We start from the raw sequence: 19,410 nt of genomic DNA, 5'->3' as shown, positions 1-19,410 counted from the left end.
TTAAATAAGTATTGAACAAATATTTGTAACTTAAAAAAGGTACATTAACGTTTCATTTTTAAAGATTAGATTTTACTATATTTATTCTAATATTAATTAGAATACTATAATCTGTGCTTGCACTGCCCGTCAACATTACATTAGTCAAATTTGTCAGACGACCGTCACCCACAGCGACAGTCGACACTCGACAGTTCTCAAAATTATAGTAAAGCTTCAGCTTTGTATAGTGTTTTACAAATTTATGAAGTTTTGAATGAGAAATAATCGAAGTACCTAATAATGGGTGCCATATCTAAATTAAGAATGTTAATTTAAACGTCGAAATCACAAATGGCTGCGGAGACTTTTCTAAAAACGAGCAAGTATTCGAAGTATACATCGTATAGGAACATTCTTTATCATAGGTTCTTCGTCGGCCTACTATTGTTTATTGTAGTATCACTGGTGTTAATCGTTGTGTGTAATATATTCACGGGGAGTACGCCTCGAGGGGATTTTCATGAAACTATAAATTTGGATGCATCAAGTTTACCAGTTCGGACGCTTTTAAGTGAATCTCGGACGTCGTCTCCGCGCGCTGAAAACTGCACTTATTGGAGCTGCTTTAACGTATACAAATGTGGGAGAGGAGGTCACGATAAGATAACGATATACATCTATCCGCTAAAGGATTACAGGACGGACGATGAAAAAACAATATCACAGTTTTCTAGAGAGTTTTACGAGATTTTAAATACAATTAAAAATAGTAAATATTATACGCCTAACCCAGATGATGCCTGTTTATTAGTGCCTAGTATTGATACGTTAAATCAAAATAGTTTTTCCAGCAAACATGTTGCACAAGCTTTACAGTCTCTTGAACAGTAAGTGAAATTGTTTTAAAAAAATAACATATATATTATTATTATAAATTCAAATGTGTCTGTGTTTGGACTTTTGTTACTTCATCAAACTTAAAGGATTAGATGGATTGTATTAAAATTTGCCAAAGTAGTTGATAATTTTGTTAAATAGGGCATTTTATACATACTTATTAAAATCCATTTAAATTTAATTAGCTATGTGGGCAGTACAGTTAGTACATATCAATTAAAGAATATCAATCAAAAAAGGAAGGAAAAAGGTCAAATTCGGGACCAAAAATTTAACATAGGCTTGTAAACTGTACATAACGTACATACGGGCCATAGGCAAATTTCTTGACTGAAAATCCCAATGACTTTTATTATCCCTTATTAGCATTTGAATTCAGAATCTTTTAGATTGGAAGCCATATGAGCTACACACTATTCTAAAATGGCAATTTACTATATAAATAATAATGAAACAAACTTAATAATTTAATAAATTTAACATTATCATATTATTAACTTTTATTTATTATTATCGATGTTAAGGACCCATAGAACTGTTACTTGTTAATATTAATTAAGTCTTTAAACAATGGAATAACTGAAGTTGTTAATAACAATATTAAATGCTAATCTTGTTTACTGTTCTTAAGTGCAAATGATTAAAGGTATTATTGTTACCAATTTTCAATAAATTTATATCCTCATGTAACTATTTTGCACTGCAACTAATTGGGTACCAACTATAATATTCCAATGAGTCATAAATTTTTAGTAGATTCTTGATTTCCAATCGAATTATCTAAGCTATTATATCTTATGCGATTTATGTTCTTAATAAGTTTATTTTTCAGCTGGAATAATGGTGAAAATCATCTTATATTTAACATGGTGGCAGGTGTTGCACCAAACTACAACACGGTTATCAATCTCAACACAAGTAAAGCAATTATAGCAGGAGCCGGGTTTGACACATGGACTTTCAGATACGGGTTTGACATATCGTTGCCGCTTTACAGCCCTATTGCACAAAAAATTAACGACTCTCAACCGAAAAAAAAGAATTTCATGATTATATCAACACAACTCAACATACCAGAAGATTATTTAGCAGAGCTACAAAGTGTAGCGTCATCATCAAATGATTTATTATTACTTGATAGATGTAAGACAGCATCCGGTGAAACAGATTATATGAAACGTTGTGAATATACAACGGGTAAAGTATTTGATTACCCAGAGATTTTGAAAGAGGGTATGTTTTGCCTGGTGGTTCGTAGTGCCAGATTAGCTCAACCCGTCCTGATGGATATCATTGCATCCCAGTGTATCCCAATTATAATCGCAGATACAATAGTCATGCCTTTTAATTCGCATGTCGACTGGAATAAAATTGCATTATTTGTGCCTGAAGAAAATATAAAGAATATGTTGAAAATTGTACATTCAGTGAGTAAGGAGAGACGTGGTGAATTATATTGGCAGTTGAGATGGGTGTATGACAGATACTTCTCTAGTATAGAACGAATAACCTTGACAATGCTAGAAATTATAAATGAAAAAGTATTTCCATTAGCAGCTAGAATGTATGAAGACTGGAACATGCCGGAACATTTGGTATGCAATTATCTATTTTATAATTAATAATTATTTTTTGTATAAATTACATTAAAATGTTTTCGCACGTTCGTGTTGGACCACGCAGGTGGTAAGGTTCCGTATGGTCAATTATTATGTATTTTGTGTGGTAGGTAATTTTTTTTTATTAATTTTCTTAGTGAGTCAAAATAGTTTGATTTATATATTTCAACGAGATAAAATTAAAATTGCAAATCAAAGCTGAGCTTAAAGTATTCAATGAATATATACCTAATATTTTTTATTAATATCTTAACTCTTCAACCGACAAAAATCCTCAAAAATCACGTACAGAATGTACGTGATTTTTGAGAAACTACGAATATATATACCAAATTGGTCCATTCGAATTTAAAAATATAATAATTAAATCGTAAAAATATTCTTACTAAGTTAAAAAAACTAATGTGGTGTTATAATCGAGATGTTGTGTGTATCAATAAAATATAAACATTTTTGATAATAAAAAATTGGAAAAATGTAGGTGGCATATTTCATGAAGCTCATTAAAAACTACAGAAAGAGAAGCTGTGAAAAGTAAAAACTGACGTGTAATTGTGAAATTATGAGAATTTTTGTGTTGGCCTTTGGATCTCTAAAAATGAAACGTATTTTTTGTTCATTAAATTTTGGTTTAATTATAGAGTACGGTACTCAGAAAGTTTCTTTTCGAAGGCCGTAGAATAATGAACAATTTAAAATACCAAAGCAAGCTAAATTTTCGAGCACCATTTAGAATATTACGAAACAATCTCAACTAAATATATTATTTATTTAAAATAAACAGTTCGAATTATAATAAAAAAACTTACACTTGAGGCATATATTTAAAGGCTTTTTTTCAGCCTTTTGCCGTCCACTGCTGACCGAAAGCCTCTCCCATAGAACGCCAACCATCCCGATCTTGGGCAGTCCGCAGCCATCCCGAACCTGCCACCTTTTTTAAATCATCGGCCCATCTTGTCACAAGGCGTCCTACACTACGTTTGCCTAAGCGTGGTCTCCACTCTTAACACGTGTCGGCTCCATCGGCCATCACCAGCCCATGACCAGCCCACTTCCACTTCAGCGAGCTAATTCTACGCGCTATACGCGTTTAAAGGCTATTAAGATATATATATTTTAAATTCCTAATAGATATATTTAAACACATAATATTAATGTTCTCCAGACCGATTTCAGCCAAGGCGGCCAATTTCAAGAGAGATTAGCCAACTATGCAGGAGATATTATAGTGCACAAGTGTGTGCACAAACACAGGTGCACTCTCTATTCCCTTACTCTCATAACTCATACTAGACTCCGGGCTGCTACTGAGAATTTTCTGATAGAAAAACCCAATAACTTTTTATTGGCCCGACCTGGGAATTGAACTCAGGACCTCGGGGTCTTCGGCCTTACATCAAGCCGCTAGACCAACGAGGCAGTCAAGTTTTAAACACATAGTCTCTTGTTAAATGCAAAACAGCCGGCCAGCCAGCCAATCATATAAAATACAATAAAATACCAGAATCTCGGATTCATAAGATAAGCCCATTACGGAGGGAAAGCATTATACTTAGATAAATGTGTCGCTGTTGTCGCGTTCGTAAAACTAAAAATAACAACTCGACGAGGGCTGCTGAAGCCTTTACGCTTATGTAAGGAGAAACATTAAAAATTTATCGCGTGCACTGCTGTCAAGGAAAATATCATTAAACGTGCATGTGTAGGGAGAAATTATGTGACACACGTACACTCATATCGCATCCGATCATATGATGTTGAATATGCTTTAATTAAAACTCGCGGCTCGAGAAGCACTTCGAAATTGGATTTATCGTCAACTTGTTAATTTATTAGGAATTCTTAATTGAACAATTTTTTTTTTTTCAAACTTTTCTTGTTAGAGTTTCCACAATGGTTCTCGGAAATGCCCATGTTTTCTATTCTTCTATCGAGTGAAAAAACTTTATAGAGCCCTAGAAATATAGCAAACATAATAGATGACCTCGGATCCAATCCATTACTCTCGGCGAATTTGTACTCTGATTCCATTCTTTCCTCGTCACTGTAGAATTTAAAAGTTTATTTTCGTCTTATTTAAAAAAAATTGTCATTTAACTTAACGTTGTGATCAGAGATTCCATTCAGTAAAACTCGGTATTGAATGTATTTTAAAACTCGTGGATTTAATTTCAACTGTGATACAAAATATATCGTTCTATCTAATGGAGTCATCGAAATATATCAATCGACGCGATTGGTGCCTGAATTGAGGAACGCAATCTTGCAAAAACATAACCAATAACACATCGGTGATTATTTTTTAATTAAAATGAAATAAATATATGATTTTTTAGAAACAACTATCATAGTTTGATACAATTAAGTTTGCAGAAAACATAAATATATGCATAAACAAACAAATATTGTATTAAATAATTATACAGAATTTACGTTTTCATTTGGAAATTTTTACGTTATTTCAGTTGCTACTGTTAAACTATACCAATAAAGTACATAAATATTGTAAAGAGTAAATTATTCATATTTTATATCTAATGCGACCTAAAATTTTACTTATAAACGTTTTTTATATGATTTACTTTTTTAATTATTAGTAATATCCGTTTTATTTAAAGTATACGTCAATAACTATGGTAGATAGTTAGTTAATCTTTGAATGTTAAAGATTTTGGATGTTGAAGTTGAATGAGATACCGTATCTCATGTCTTTATTATTGATAATAATCACATAATTTCTTAAAACAGTACGGACCAGTCAACCCTCTATTCCTGCCAGTGACCGCTCCTAAGTCGCCAGGCTTCACTGCTGTCATATTGACGTATGACCGAGTGGACAGTCTGTTCACGCTCGTCAGGAAACTCGTCCGGACGCCGAGCCTCGCCAAGATTCTCGTCGTATGGAATAATCAGAAGAAGCAACCACCCCCATGTGAGTTACATTTTTTTTATTGTCACATTCAGTTGAACAGGTATATCCATAATGATATTTATTCATGGACAAGGATTATTTCCACTTCTCATCACCGTTAAGAATATAAAGATTCGAAAGGGCTTAGTATATTAGCTTAGTATAGGAACACGTTAATCTTAACTGAAGGTGGCCGGTTCAAATTCGGGCAATCACCTCAAGTTAACATGTGCTTATATTGTGTTTATGACTCATCATGTATTCAGCGGTAAATAAACCTGAATGTGTCGGATTTTTTTTTGCCACGTGTAGATCCGTAAACCTACAAAGGAACAAACTGCTGCAATAGGCTTTAGAGCTTTTTGCACACTTTGTTTCTAAGAGGAGTTGGTTCTTTAGATGATATTTCTGTATCTTACATAGTGGTATCTCTTTCTATCACTGGCATTCACAAATGTATTGGTTCTACTTTAGATTACTAATTCGCAGCTAAAGTTCGAAGTTGTTCTTGCAATTTTATTGACTGGCTCACACTTAGGTACCATCGTATACAAGGCAAAACATTGTTGCTTAGCGATAGTTCTAGAGTGGGCGGTATCAATACAGCTGGTATTGTACAGACCGTTACCAATCTTGTGGTCGGAACAACACAGCTCAATTATTTTCAGCTTACAATTGAGTCGATTTCTAGTTGGTATTAGATAGTTTCGAGAGTGTATACACAATATCCTGTATACTGTGAAATCTATAAAAATAAATGTAATGTATATAATCGTGTGTCGTCTAATTAAAACTTGGGTGGTTTGAAAATATATACTGTCCCATCAAAGTCATATTAAAACTACTGTATGTTTAAGCAAAACTGATAAGTATTGAGCAAGTATTGCGGATCTCATATTTTCCAAACGAAACACTAATATTTATCAATCATTATCTTTTACCTAATTTACTCCAAAATCGTTTCACAGTTTCATGTCCAATTAGTATAATTCGTAATAATACTTCGTTAATACAGATTTAAATTGTGAACTAGGAAACCAAATGATGTCGACCGGTTTTGACGTATTTATTCGTAATAAATAGGTTTAATTCGGTGGTTAGAGAATTTTCATGGTTTAATCGTGAATTGGTGCAATAATTGATGGTATAATAATTCATATTGGAATATTGTAAATTATGAAGACATAAGAGCGTTACCCATTTATGTGCAATTAAATGTTCCCATTATAAATATCTTTAGAACAGGAATTTTGATTACATCGATTACAGGAATATTGATTTCCATTTATGACAAATAAAATAAAACTATGTTGTCTGACTATAAGAGCGCACAATGCCAAGACTCCAATAATTACGTAACGACTGATCAGGCTTTAAGTGTGTCAAAAGAACGTTCATTCTCTACTATAATTATGACTTTAAAGAGAAATTGGAAATCGTCTACCTTTATTATTCTGATGTTATTGAATTTGTTATCTTATTAATAGTCGCGTGTCTCGTTAACACGGCACACGGCGCGTGTATTATAACTTACATATATTTAACGCGCTACTAAGACCGTGACTTCGTTCGCTTGAATAAAGGTTATGGACAAACATGTAGATTTTAGACCGACCTATCATTCATCTATCATAAGCTACAAAGTATCTGTTTAAAAGACAAAACCGACGTCAAATTAAATTAAAATCGATAAATAATTTCGTCCTTTTTTCTGCTTTAAATTAAAATTTGTTAAGCAAAAAATAAATCTAAATCGATTTATAAATGACCGAGTTCTGAGATAATAAACATAAAAAATACAACCGAATTGAGAATCTCTTATGTTTTTGAAGTTGGTTAACAAGACAAATGTAACTTTATTCGTGATAAGCTTAAGGTCACATATATACCCTTATGTACAACATAATTACTTTGGAGCAGTGTGGTGAAATAGGATCCAAACCATCTCATCAAGAGGGGAGAAGCCTTAGTCCAGTATCGGGACATTTAGTGGTTATTTTACTTTTAAGTTAAAAGTTATATTTAGGTTGCAACTAGCTCCCCGTCTTGGCTTCGTTCGGGCAGAATAATGGTCTAAATAAAACGTTTATATCGTGATACATATAACTCTAATGGTTTACGCGGCACATTTTTCAGACACCTTTATCGTCATAGAGTGCATCTAAACATTCCTCATCAATCAATTCTTCCATTTGTGAAAACCGTATGAAAATCCGTTCGGTCTTTTTTAAGTTTACAGTCTTCAAACAAAGAGAAAGAAGCGGCGAGGGACTTTTTATAGTATGTAGCGTTTTAGTTAAAACAATTCATTAGTTTCATTGTCACGAAGTTTTCCTTTTGCCCTTTTCTTGGTATGAAATTGTATGTATATTGAAATTTCATGTAAATATAGCATATCTAATAAATAATTATATAGTATTTACAAAGGTGATTAACGCCTGTGTCTATAATAACAAGGCCGACCATTAATCATCAAACCAAGCCTTGCTACAGTTTAATTATACGTATAGAATATATGTAAATAATACGTTTATTATGAAGAGGTTTCACTTCATGTTTAAAGTCATAATTTTACAAAAAAAATCTGATTCCTGTTTTTATTATTATTAAAATAATATTCTAGGGCTATTCATCTACAAACGAGTTGTAAAAGCAGAAATCTAGGGATAATTCATTAATTCTGATTATTGTAAAAACCTGTAAATATTTCACCGCTGGGCTCAAAGCCCTTTCTCTCCCTGAGAAGCGTTACCCAACTTACTGCATCAATGCGGTTATGAACACACAGTTGCTTTGTTTTCCAAACACGTCGCATATTTTCAATCGACATACAAGTTTCCTCACGATGTTTTCCTTCAACACAAATTAAAATTCAGAATTGCTTGCCCGGACTCCAATCCGCAATCTTCGTTCAAGATTAAAGTATTCTAGCCAATGCATCATCCCGGCTCGTTCGATTATTATGCAACTATTAATAAACATGATAAATTATTTTGAATGTAAAATTCAATAATCATATTACGCACGAGTCGGTTTGATGATTTACAAATATTTGCATTGTTTATATTTAAATGTACCTAAATAATCGGTCTCGTTTCGGTCTTTGCGTTCGAGAATAGTATTTACGGATCAAAATAGAAACCGTTGAAAATTTCCGATATTGCTGTATATTAAAATAATTATTACGTACCAAATATCTATGTATCTAGATGATGGTAAAAATCTCATACTGGTTATTTATCAAATAGTTAGGAAACCTTATACGCGCACACACGAGGTTGGGCGTCGTTTCGTACTATTTATAAATATGACAATGTAAGTATATAAACGTAATTGTACGGACGTTTTGATAACAGATCGAAAAGTTAAATAACGGACGAGAGATGGAAAAACAGATTTAATGAGCAAACGCAATTAATCCGTTCAATATTATACATGCAATTTCTGTTAATGTTCATTGTACTGAGAGTGAAAATGTAACTCGACAAAAAAAAAGGAACTCTATACCATGCTAATAAGACTGACTTCACATTATATAGTAATTATACGTTTAAATTCGATTTTTAAAACGCAACGAATTAATTCCTGTTCTGATTTTTAATTGTTTTTTTTTTGAATATTTCGCTTTTATTTCAGCTTCCGAATGGCCAGTAGTAAATAAACCGTTGAAAGTGATACAGACCAAAGAGAATAAGTTGTCAAACAGATTTTTTCCATACGACGAGATTGAAACGGAATGTCAACTGACGATTGATGATGACATCGTTATGTTGACTCCTGATGAGTTGGAATTTGGGTGAGTTTCTATCTTGATTTAATTAATGTCTGTTTTTTATAGCTAAAGCAAATTTTACTTTATTTGTAACTTTGATTGCGTACGTAACGATCATATGAACGTTACTTAATGGGTAAAATGTGTTTATCTTACTGAAGAACGCAAATTCGAATCCAGACAAGTATTACTATACTTTTCAGGTGCTTATGTTGTGTTATGATTTATCTTGAGGTAGTGAGAAAAACATATATTGTGTGTGGTGGAATATGCTCCAAATCCTGTTTAATAGGGAAAGGCTAGTAGGAGGACATTGCAGTACCGAAACATAAGGTGTAAACACATCAGGTGTATACAGTTTCGTTTTAAATAAAAAAGTTAATTTCCGGAATAATACGTATCTTGTGAATGGTGAGCATATTCATTCGCTACAATTATTTTAATATTTAAAGACGACAAAGACATTTTTTTTTAATTGGAAGTTTAGGCAAACGATAATAAGTAAGGATATTATATATTAAGTAAATTCTTGTTTATTATGTGTGTCAAATCACTTTAATTTGTCTTGACTTTCGTCAAATTTTCGTACCTATTTCCAACTGTCAGCAGAATTCGCCATTGCTGCGCAACCATTCCAATTTTTAGGATATGAAGCTAAATTGAATTCTTGTTGTGTACATTTGAACAATACAATAGCGTGACGATTGACAGTGAGGAAATAAAATAAAAAAATAACCACAGATACTATGATAATATTAGATTTTATTTTTCTATAAAACCTTTTTGTAATCAAAGTTTTACATCCAGGTAAAGTAAAAAAATATATTTAAGTTTTTTACTTTACCTGGATATACAAAGTTATATTATTATATAATGTTTGATTATATAAAGATTATGTAAAGAAACGCTATCATTATGTGCTCATAAGATATCACGTTCTGTCTAATTCTAAAATAATAATGTTCGAATACTATAAAGGTTTATGAAATAAAACTATATTTAAAAAGACTAAATAAATAATGGGAGATTAAACGAAATTTATTGAATAAAAAGAGCCATCATTTAAAACTACGAGCGCTAGTCACGATATCGCTCCAGCGTCGCTTTGCCTGTCACTTTTAGTTCTGACATAATGAGATTATAACCACGTTAAAATCAATTCGAACCTTATCTCTAAAGTCTTACGATTGAAATTTCCTTAACATTTCTGTTTTGTATCTATCGTGCTGGTTGTGCCTTTAGCGCCATTTTCTTGATTGACATTACTAAATACTATGAAAAAATGTTTTTATTTTAGAAAGTTTTGTTAGCAATTTTAAAAGAAATGATAAAATAAAGAAAGTTTAAATTGACGGTAGTAACAAAAAAAAAGCTGGTTTAATAGATAGTTGCATTTATATCAAGTCTTGCTTCAAATGCGACAGAATTATCTGTAAGATCTTCTGAAATTTTTCAAATTACAATTAATTCGGCTTAACTTAAGATGATGTTATTATGGATTATAAGAAATTTCTTTAATGATTATTCATTACTTGTCATAAACGATTCGAATTAAGTTAATTTAGATTCAATAATAGCATTAGGGATCAAAGATTACATAATATTAAAGCCTACTAAACAGTGACAGAAGCTACATAAACAACTTTGACCATGAATTGACGTGATGTCATTGGTCGAAATCTGAAATCATCTATGGCATTTATGGCGTTGACAAAAATGGCGTTTCGAATGTCGACGTATTTGTTATCTGAACTTTGGAAGTAAAATTAAAGTGGATCTTAGTTATGTGGAATAGTTGTTTTATAATTACTTAAGAATATACTAATCAAGAACTGTTTGTATTTTATTAATAAGATTTAATATTAATTTATTAGATATAGGAGCTTTTAACAGCAGCCTATCCTGTCTTGGATCAGGCTAGAATGTTATATAAAGTAGTACAAGTAGGATTAAGACATCGAATTATTTAATTTTTGTTATTTATAGGTTGATTTTGTAAACTGATTTATTATTTTTAGTTATTCCTATAGGGGTGGCATGGATCACTCGGTGACCAAACCCCTCTTAAATATAGATTAAAAAAAAAAAACTGTTTGTAGTGCATAATGTAATAAGGCTATTATTAAATCTCATGTACTATGTACATTTAAGATTTGTTTATATTTATTGGTTCTGCCATTGTATTATAGTGTAACGTTAGACGAATATTGTTTAATATGTCGGTGTTGTTTGTCGTACGGCCAACGGTTTTCCAATCCAAATATTTAAATTTTAAAATAATTCGAATTTTTAATTTTTAATTCATAGTTCATTATCATTTCGTCATACATAGCATGTCATTACTATTACATTTTTTTTGCTTCAATTTTTTTTTTATTCATTACATAATTTTCTTTTTCGTGTTTGTATATAAATTTTTAGTTATCAAGGATTGTTCAGTATGTTTAGCGTAGAGTAAGTTCGAGGCATCCGCTTGGACGGTGGAACCGATTATTAAATAAAACACTGTAGCGTAAATAAAACTTACTGGTGGTAGGGCTTTGTGCAAGCTCGTCTGGGTAGGTACTCATCAGATATTCTACCGCAAAACAGCAATACTTGATATTGTTGTGTTCCGGTTTGAAGGGTGAGTGAGCCAGTGTAATTACAGGCACAAGGGACATAAAATCTTAGTTCCCAAGGTTGGTGGCGCATTGGCTATAAGCGATGGTTGACATTTCTTACAATGCCAATGTCTAAGGGCGTTTGGTGACCACTTACCATCAGGTGGCCCATATGCTCGTCCACCTTCCTATTCTATAAAAAAAAAAAAACATCTTATTCATTATTAATGTAACATTATGATTTGACTGGATAAACAACTTAAATACATAATTATTTAACTATCTGCAATCAGATATATTTTTAATTACAGGTTTGACGTTTGGCGGGAGTTCCCCGACAGAATAGTAGGTTTCCCATCACGTCTACACGTGTGGGACAACGTCACTAACTCCTGGAGGTACCATAGTGAATGGACAAATCAAATATCAATGGTAAGTCTTAAGCTAAGTTACGTGCGTTAATCTCATATTCAACTCGCATCTAATGAGTCAAATTTATATAATAACAATGTTGCCATTTTTAAGGATAATTGTCGTCGATGTATTATGATGGTAAAAATAATATTTAAAAGTTTACCTTGTAATATACAATATCATCATAAAATATGTACATTATATATTTTGTGGCAGTGCTCCTGCCACAAAAAAAGTCGAGATGGCCCAGTGGTAAGAACGCGTGAATCTTAACCGATGAACGTGGGTTCAAACCCGGGCAAGCACCTCTGAATTTTTCATGTGCTTAATTTCTGTTTATAATTCATCTCGTGCTTTTCGGTGAAGGAAAACATCGTGAGGAAACCTGCATGTATCTAATTTCATCGAAATTCTGCCACATGTGTATTCCACCAACCCGCATTGGAGCAGCGTGGTGGAATAAGCTCCAAACCTTATCCCCAAAAAGGGAGAGCAGGCCTTAGCCCAGCAGTGGGACATTAACAGGCTGTTACTGGTTACTGGCAGTGCTCCTATTAATTGTCATGGTGTCAACCTATTAATTGTGTATCAAGGAATGTATCGAGGTCTACCCGCGAGTTTTACTAAATAAACACTCGAGCTAGGTAGTAAGATAAGGTTTTTGCTCAGAATTGAGACATTTCGAACTATTAGGATCACTGTTTCATATGCATGATCTCGTATTCCAGGTGTTAACGGGCGCCGCCTTCCACCACAAGATCTGGTCGTGGTATTACACGTATAAGATGCCGGCCGAGATCCGCTCCTGGGTCGACGACAACTTCAACTGCGAGGACATCGCTATGAACTTTTTAGTAGCTAACGTCACCAGAAAACCTCCTATAAAGGTAAATATTATAATAAATATCTCACGGATTTTTTTGGGTTGAATGTTGATTTTGGCTACCAAATTTCTTTCAAAAAAATCACCTTGATTTGTTGCTCGGTTTCTGCCTTTCAAATTAACACTTTGACATAGTTAATATTAGTAGGGGTTGTAAATATGGAAAGTTTTTCCCTTTACACTCACGTTACCGTCATGTTTCAAAACAAATTTAAAACAAATTTATTATTATTCTTATAACTTTTATTTCTATTAAACTGTAGTTATGTATACAATAGTGAGGGCCCTATTTATCTATAATAATTTATTGATATTACAGTACCAATCAAATCAATATACTTTATTAAAGTAGATTCCTCCGAGTACGTTTGAATCGTTTTTTTACAAGATTAAATTAAATTTAAAGCTACCACCGGTATGTAATTTAGATTTAACCGAAATGAACCGACAAGAAACTCAGTAGTTACACTTTTTCGACAATCAAGTTACATAGATAATTAAGCACAATTTCATTCACCATCAATTATTTACCATAGATATTATTGTTATTTTTCGAAACGTAAAAACTTTACATAAATACATGAACGTGCTGTCAACATTCAATTCTAAATTTAAATAATTCGATAAAGAGTGCGCTTCAAATTGACGTCGCTCTTGTTCAAGTAATTACTTGATTAGGCTAAAAGCCCAGGAGAGTAATAAATTAACAGCGTACGTAAGTTACTAAGAACTAAAAGCCACAGCAAAATTTAACTAATAAGATTACTTACATATAACATTATGTCGTAACATACGCCTACAACTACGTTAAGTTATTAAATATTAATTTTTGTCCGTTGCTTCGCCCTTGTTGTAGGGGGGGGGGGGGGTCTGTTCTTTTTTTTTCTAAGTGCCTGGATTAAAATTCTCTTTGATTTTTGGAACAACTGTTATATATATAAATAAATAATAATGTTATATGCATACTTTAAAAAGAGACGCAAATTATCAATAGGTGAGTGGTTATCTTGCTGTATGTTAACAGGAGTTGTAGAAATTAATAATCTCTGCAATGTTGAACATCTCATTGAATATATAACATTAAGGGAGCGTAGAGTACAAAAAATCTGAAAATGCTTGTTATGATTATAGAAATGACTCGTAGTTCTCTTGTAGGAAGTAATTTTTTTTCTGAGTGAAATGCGGAAATAATCGAACATTACCGACGTTTCGTGTCAACGGTCTAGAAAGACGGATTAATTATTCATGAGCTTGAAGTTAATTATCTAATACAAGTTTTTGCCGCCCCTTTGTTCCAATCATGGCAAAAATGGCCTAATTGATGCACCTGAACTGCTCGAGCGTTTAAGTTTCGCAGTGCCTCGTGACGGTAGCCGCTTACAGAATCGCAAGACGTTTTGTTTGCCTCATACAAGAAGCAATCTTGGTCAGCATGGTCCGCTGTATAAAATGCTATCTTTTGCTAACTGTTTTAGAGATACTATAAATATCTTTAACGATAATATCAGGGCCATTAAAAAGAAAATGTCTACACAAATAGGTTAATTTATAGTTCTATTTTTATATTATTTAGTTACTTTTTAGTTTAGTTTAATTCTGTTTTGCTTTTTAGTTGTTTATTTTTATTTTATAGGTGATAGTTTTTATAAGTTTTCTTATGTTTGTTCTAATGTTACGCTGTAGTTACTAGCTAATGTAATTTTTTTTTTGCTTTTTAGCCCTCATATAAGCATGTAATGTCCACATCGAGAAGACTCAATTGTAAATATTTTCAGTTAAATGTATTATTGTATGTCATTGTTGATTGTATCATTGTAGTCAGTTTTGTGGATTAAATAAAAAAAAATCATACATCTTTATCCTATTTATTTGGGGACGGAGTAGTGTCCTTTAAAGCACTTTTGAAAATTGGCTGACTTTTACGGCCGGTCGCCTGACGATGACAAATGTCTTGGGTTGCTTTTTCTGGTTCCACGCCACTATATTTTATTGATTGTAATAAATGTTTTTTTTTTAATATGGCAACATTAAGTTCATTAGAGGTATTAATAAGATTTAATAAAGAAAAATAGTTTAAAGCATAATCTTTAAAATTTTAACCATTAAATTTGTTCAAGCATAAAGTGCTGATGGTACTGTATTTTTTAGATACTCAAGGGTTGAGGGTGGTAGATCTCCATGGTATAATTATAATAAATATAAGCCCTGGTGGTAGGGCTTTGTGCAGGCCCGTCTGGGTAGATACCACCGACTCATCAGATATCTTGCCGCTAAGCAGAAATGAAAGAGCCAAAGTCTATGGGCGGTAGTGACCACTTACCATCAGGTGTCCCATTTGCTCGTCCACCTGTCTATAACATAAAAAAAAAAGAAAAAAAGATTACAATCTTATGTTCCGTGGTAAACTGGATAAATCGGTGTTATACATTTAGTATTGACAACGCGTTTTAAGGCTCAATATTCCCATATGTATTAAATCACGCAATCAGTATTAATGAATAAACATTACATAAGTTTCACGAGGACTATTTATCTTTTAAAAAACTTATTATTAATTAAGTTTAAACTGTTTTATTCAATATATAATTAAATCAAAAGCCTAAGAAACTATATGTCCGTCTGACTGACCATTTTTAGGTGACGCCAAGAAAAAAATTCAAATGTCCCGAATGCACGAACACCGAAATGCTATCAGCCGACGCGCGGCACATGTCGCAGCGCTCGGCCTGCGTCGACCGCTTCAGCCGAATCTACGGACATATGGCGCTGAAGGCTGTCGAGTTCCGCGCAGACCCGCTGCAGTACCGCGAGGCCGCGGGGGTTCCCCACGCCTACCCCGACATCGGCGCGCTGTGAGGTCAGTGACACCGTGCTTCGGTGACACGTTTTAAATTTGGAACCATAGAATTTCCGAGACTGTTTCATCGATAGCATGTTCAAATTTGGAATTGGGCTCAGATTCGAGTTTATTATCTGTAATAATCGCCGCCTATATACCGTGAGCGTTAGAATTCGAGCAGTCTGTGTAATGGAGGGAATTTTGATACATTCTATCGAGTCCTGAATGGATTTGAAAAGGGATTGTAGTAAGGACGTAAGGTTTGGGCTCTCTTTCATATGATACATTTTGATGAGTAAGAAATCTGTGTGGTTTTTCGACGACTAAATAACAGAAACAAAACAGTAATATGTTACAAGTTACAGTAAAAATTAGACATTACATGTTAAATGTGTTCATGTTTAAATTTTTCATTTCGATGAGAAATGTGTTCATCGGTTAATGATTGTTTATTTTAATTGTAATTATTCGCATAAAACGAATATAAGCGGATACGATACAAAAGCTCAACACAATATTTCTAGTTCTTTCAGTATATAAAAGAGAGTTTATTAGAAGTGGTAAATCAGTGACTGACATACATTATATACAAAAAGAATCATCTTTTTTCTTACAAAAAAAATATATTTCGCATGGCCGATGGCTTTCATTTTTTGAACAGAAATTGAACTTTACACAATTTAAATGATTATTTTTGAAAATAATATTAAAATAAATCGAATGTATTTCATTAACTATTCGTTTCTTCTTTGTGTAATTAATGCAATAATGTCATTTTCAATAAACTCTCTGTTGAGTATTAGTTTTTGATAAGAGGGCCCTGCGTGGTTTTTGAGGATCGGACAATAAATTTTCATAAAAAATACTTGAAAGGCTGTAAGCAAAGTAAAAATGGGAATCGTCCCCCCAGTACCAGGGTATGTAGATTTAACTGCCAATTAGGATTAATTTCCTCAAAAATCGTTTATTTTCAATGCTATTGAGTATATGAGAACTTCACTATTGTTGTCTGTGTAATTTTTAATCTGTGCCATGTCAATGTCATTTTATGAACAAATTTTACTTCGTGGCAGCTTAATCAGTTTAAAATAAGGTTGTTGTAAGAAATAAAAGTATTTTTTTTTAATAATATTTTATCAACATTTGCGTTGTGATGTTATCATAATACTAACGTTACATTTTTTATAGAGATTTTTTTATAAAAAAGTCATAAACAACTTATGTTTATATCTATTTTAATCAAAAATAAATAAACTTTTATACATAGAAGAGTCATTAAATTCTAATTATATAATTTTTAAAGTTAATATCAAAAGTCATATACATATTTATAATTTTAAACAGCGATGCCTTTACACCTATTTTTTACTATAATATTTTAAGAAATTCATAATATGTTCTCATGTCAAGCTGCCTCACATTTTATACATTATTTTAAAATAATGTACATAGAAAAACAATCTTCCGACCAGCTAATATATTCGAAGATACAAATTATAAAACAAAACAATGATGAGAAATATTTATCATAAATAGTTCGTAATTTTTTTTTATTTTCTCCTAGTCTCCATTACTTGAGATGTAAAAATATTAAGCTTATTAAATTAATAAGTTATTATTCATTTCATTTCTGGTCTGGGTTTTTAAATATTATTTTATTTACATTGATAATATGCATAAAATTGCTAAAACTCTGGTGGTCACTGATATGTTTGTAGCTCCTAGTAACTTATATAATAAATATTTGTTGTAATATTTTAGCTGGTCGCTTGCACAGATCAACCTTGTAACTTGCCATTCCTTTCGAAGTATTCAAATAACAATTTGTTAATTTTAAGATAAGAAATATATCTAACTTTAATTAATATTTTATGGATATTTGCGTACTTGTTAAAAGTCGTACTCGCAAAACGTTTGAGAATGTCACCCAGTCTAAACATTTTTTTTCAAAATTAATCAATTTATGTGTCGATATATTTGTGTTAATTTTGTTGTATACAATCTCATTAACTAAAATTTTGCAAGAATAAAAAAAAACTTTTTGTTCTCTTTTTAAACGCATAGGTGGGGGTGAAATAACAATATTTCAAATCCTGTCAAATGAATATAGAGTAGAGATGGTGTACAATAAAATGGGCGCAAATATTTGTAGAATTTATTCTTTTGCAAAATATTACCATTGTACTGTGACTTCAAAAGTAAACCGTTTTAAAATACTAAGATTCGACAGACGTCTGTTTTATCATTTTAATTACAATAAGAAAAAGTATCCAAAAATTATCTTAAAATAAAAATTGTAAGAATGATATACTATTGAGATTATGTTATATGTTGCCAACTTTATGTATATGTTTGATCATGTATAAATGAATCAAAAATGTGAAGATAATGGATTCAAATACCGTCTTCTTATTTTTTTTTTATCTGTTGTTTCTTACAAGCATACGCATAATATAATAAGAGCGAAAGAGATGAGTATTATTTTATTTTAATAATTCATTATCAAATATGTTTGTGATTAATAATTTAATGTGATAAAACAGGCGTTTTTTTTGTCCCTAGGTGATAGAAATGATATTCTAAAAATATTAGTAACAATTTAGTTGTATAGTTAAAAAAAAATCTTAGTCCATTTCAACATATCGGTGCTTGTGTGAAGGATTATTCCTAATTATAACATTTATGTAGATATATGTATTTGTAAAGCACGGTATATGTAGTGAGAATATAGATGTATAGTGCGTAATGTTTGCGATAAATATTTTTTGTACGCAAGCCTTGTGGCTGAATGTAACAGTTTCTTTAAGCCACCGTTTTGTAAACTTAAAAAAAAGTAGATCACGTTATTGTATAACGAGAGTAAATTTACTTTTACATTATTTTAATATAATCTACGGTTCTTATATATGTTATTGTTAAACATTATATGTATGTCTATATTTTATTGATTGTAAAAAATGTTTTTTTTTTTTTTTTTACTATGGCAACATTAAGTACATTAGGGGTATAAATTAGATTTAATGAAGAAAAATTGTTTAAAGCATAATCTTTAAAATTTTAAGAGATTGTTTGAATTTAATTTGTAGAAAACGTAAACAGACTTAAATAATATTTTCATCAAGAGACATGTTTTTGCGAAAAATAAGTAGAAATCTATGAGTTTTTTTCAATTACTGGCTCACATACTCAGTAAGCAAACTCTCAGTTGTAACTACATCCAGGTAAATATTATCTGTGATACTACCGGTTTCTGTTAATATTATACTCTTTGAAGGCATATTTTTTAGATTGTATGGTTAGCAGCACATTGACATCGTAAGGAATGTTTTTATTTCTTACAATACCAGTTTGTAAGATTGAAGTTAACTACTTACAATCACGTGGCTTTGAAATGTCAAGCCTGTCACTTTTTTTTTCTAGCCTTAGTAAAATTGACATGAGTTCGAGTCTGTTTACGTATGTACAGATTAAATAAACGATATAATGT

At 31.8% G+C, this 19,410-nt stretch overlaps 1 protein-coding gene across 1 annotated transcript; it reads left to right on the top strand.

The window, feature by feature from the left end:
- Window positions 1-181: 181 nt before the first annotated feature.
- On the top strand, window positions 182-16,951 carry LOC126772326 (exostosin-2). The gene is made up of 7 exons (XM_050492646.1): window positions 182-869; window positions 1,712-2,474; window positions 5,250-5,433; window positions 9,049-9,208; window positions 12,099-12,219; window positions 12,930-13,088; window positions 15,722-16,951. The coding sequence occupies exons 1-7, from the start codon at window positions 334-336 to the stop codon at window positions 15,938-15,940; spliced, it is 2,142 nt and encodes a 713-aa protein (XP_050348603.1). The 5' UTR covers window positions 182-333; the 3' UTR covers window positions 15,941-16,951.
- Window positions 16,952-19,410: the final 2,459 nt, after the last annotated feature.

The sequence above is a fragment of the Nymphalis io genome, chromosome 12 (assembly GCF_905147045.1).
Source record: "Nymphalis io chromosome 12, ilAglIoxx1.1, whole genome shotgun sequence".
Taxonomy (NCBI): Eukaryota; Metazoa; Arthropoda; class Insecta; order Lepidoptera; family Nymphalidae; genus Nymphalis; species Nymphalis io.
Note: the sequence above shows the minus strand (reverse complement) of the source record. Positions and strands in the feature narration are given on the sequence as shown.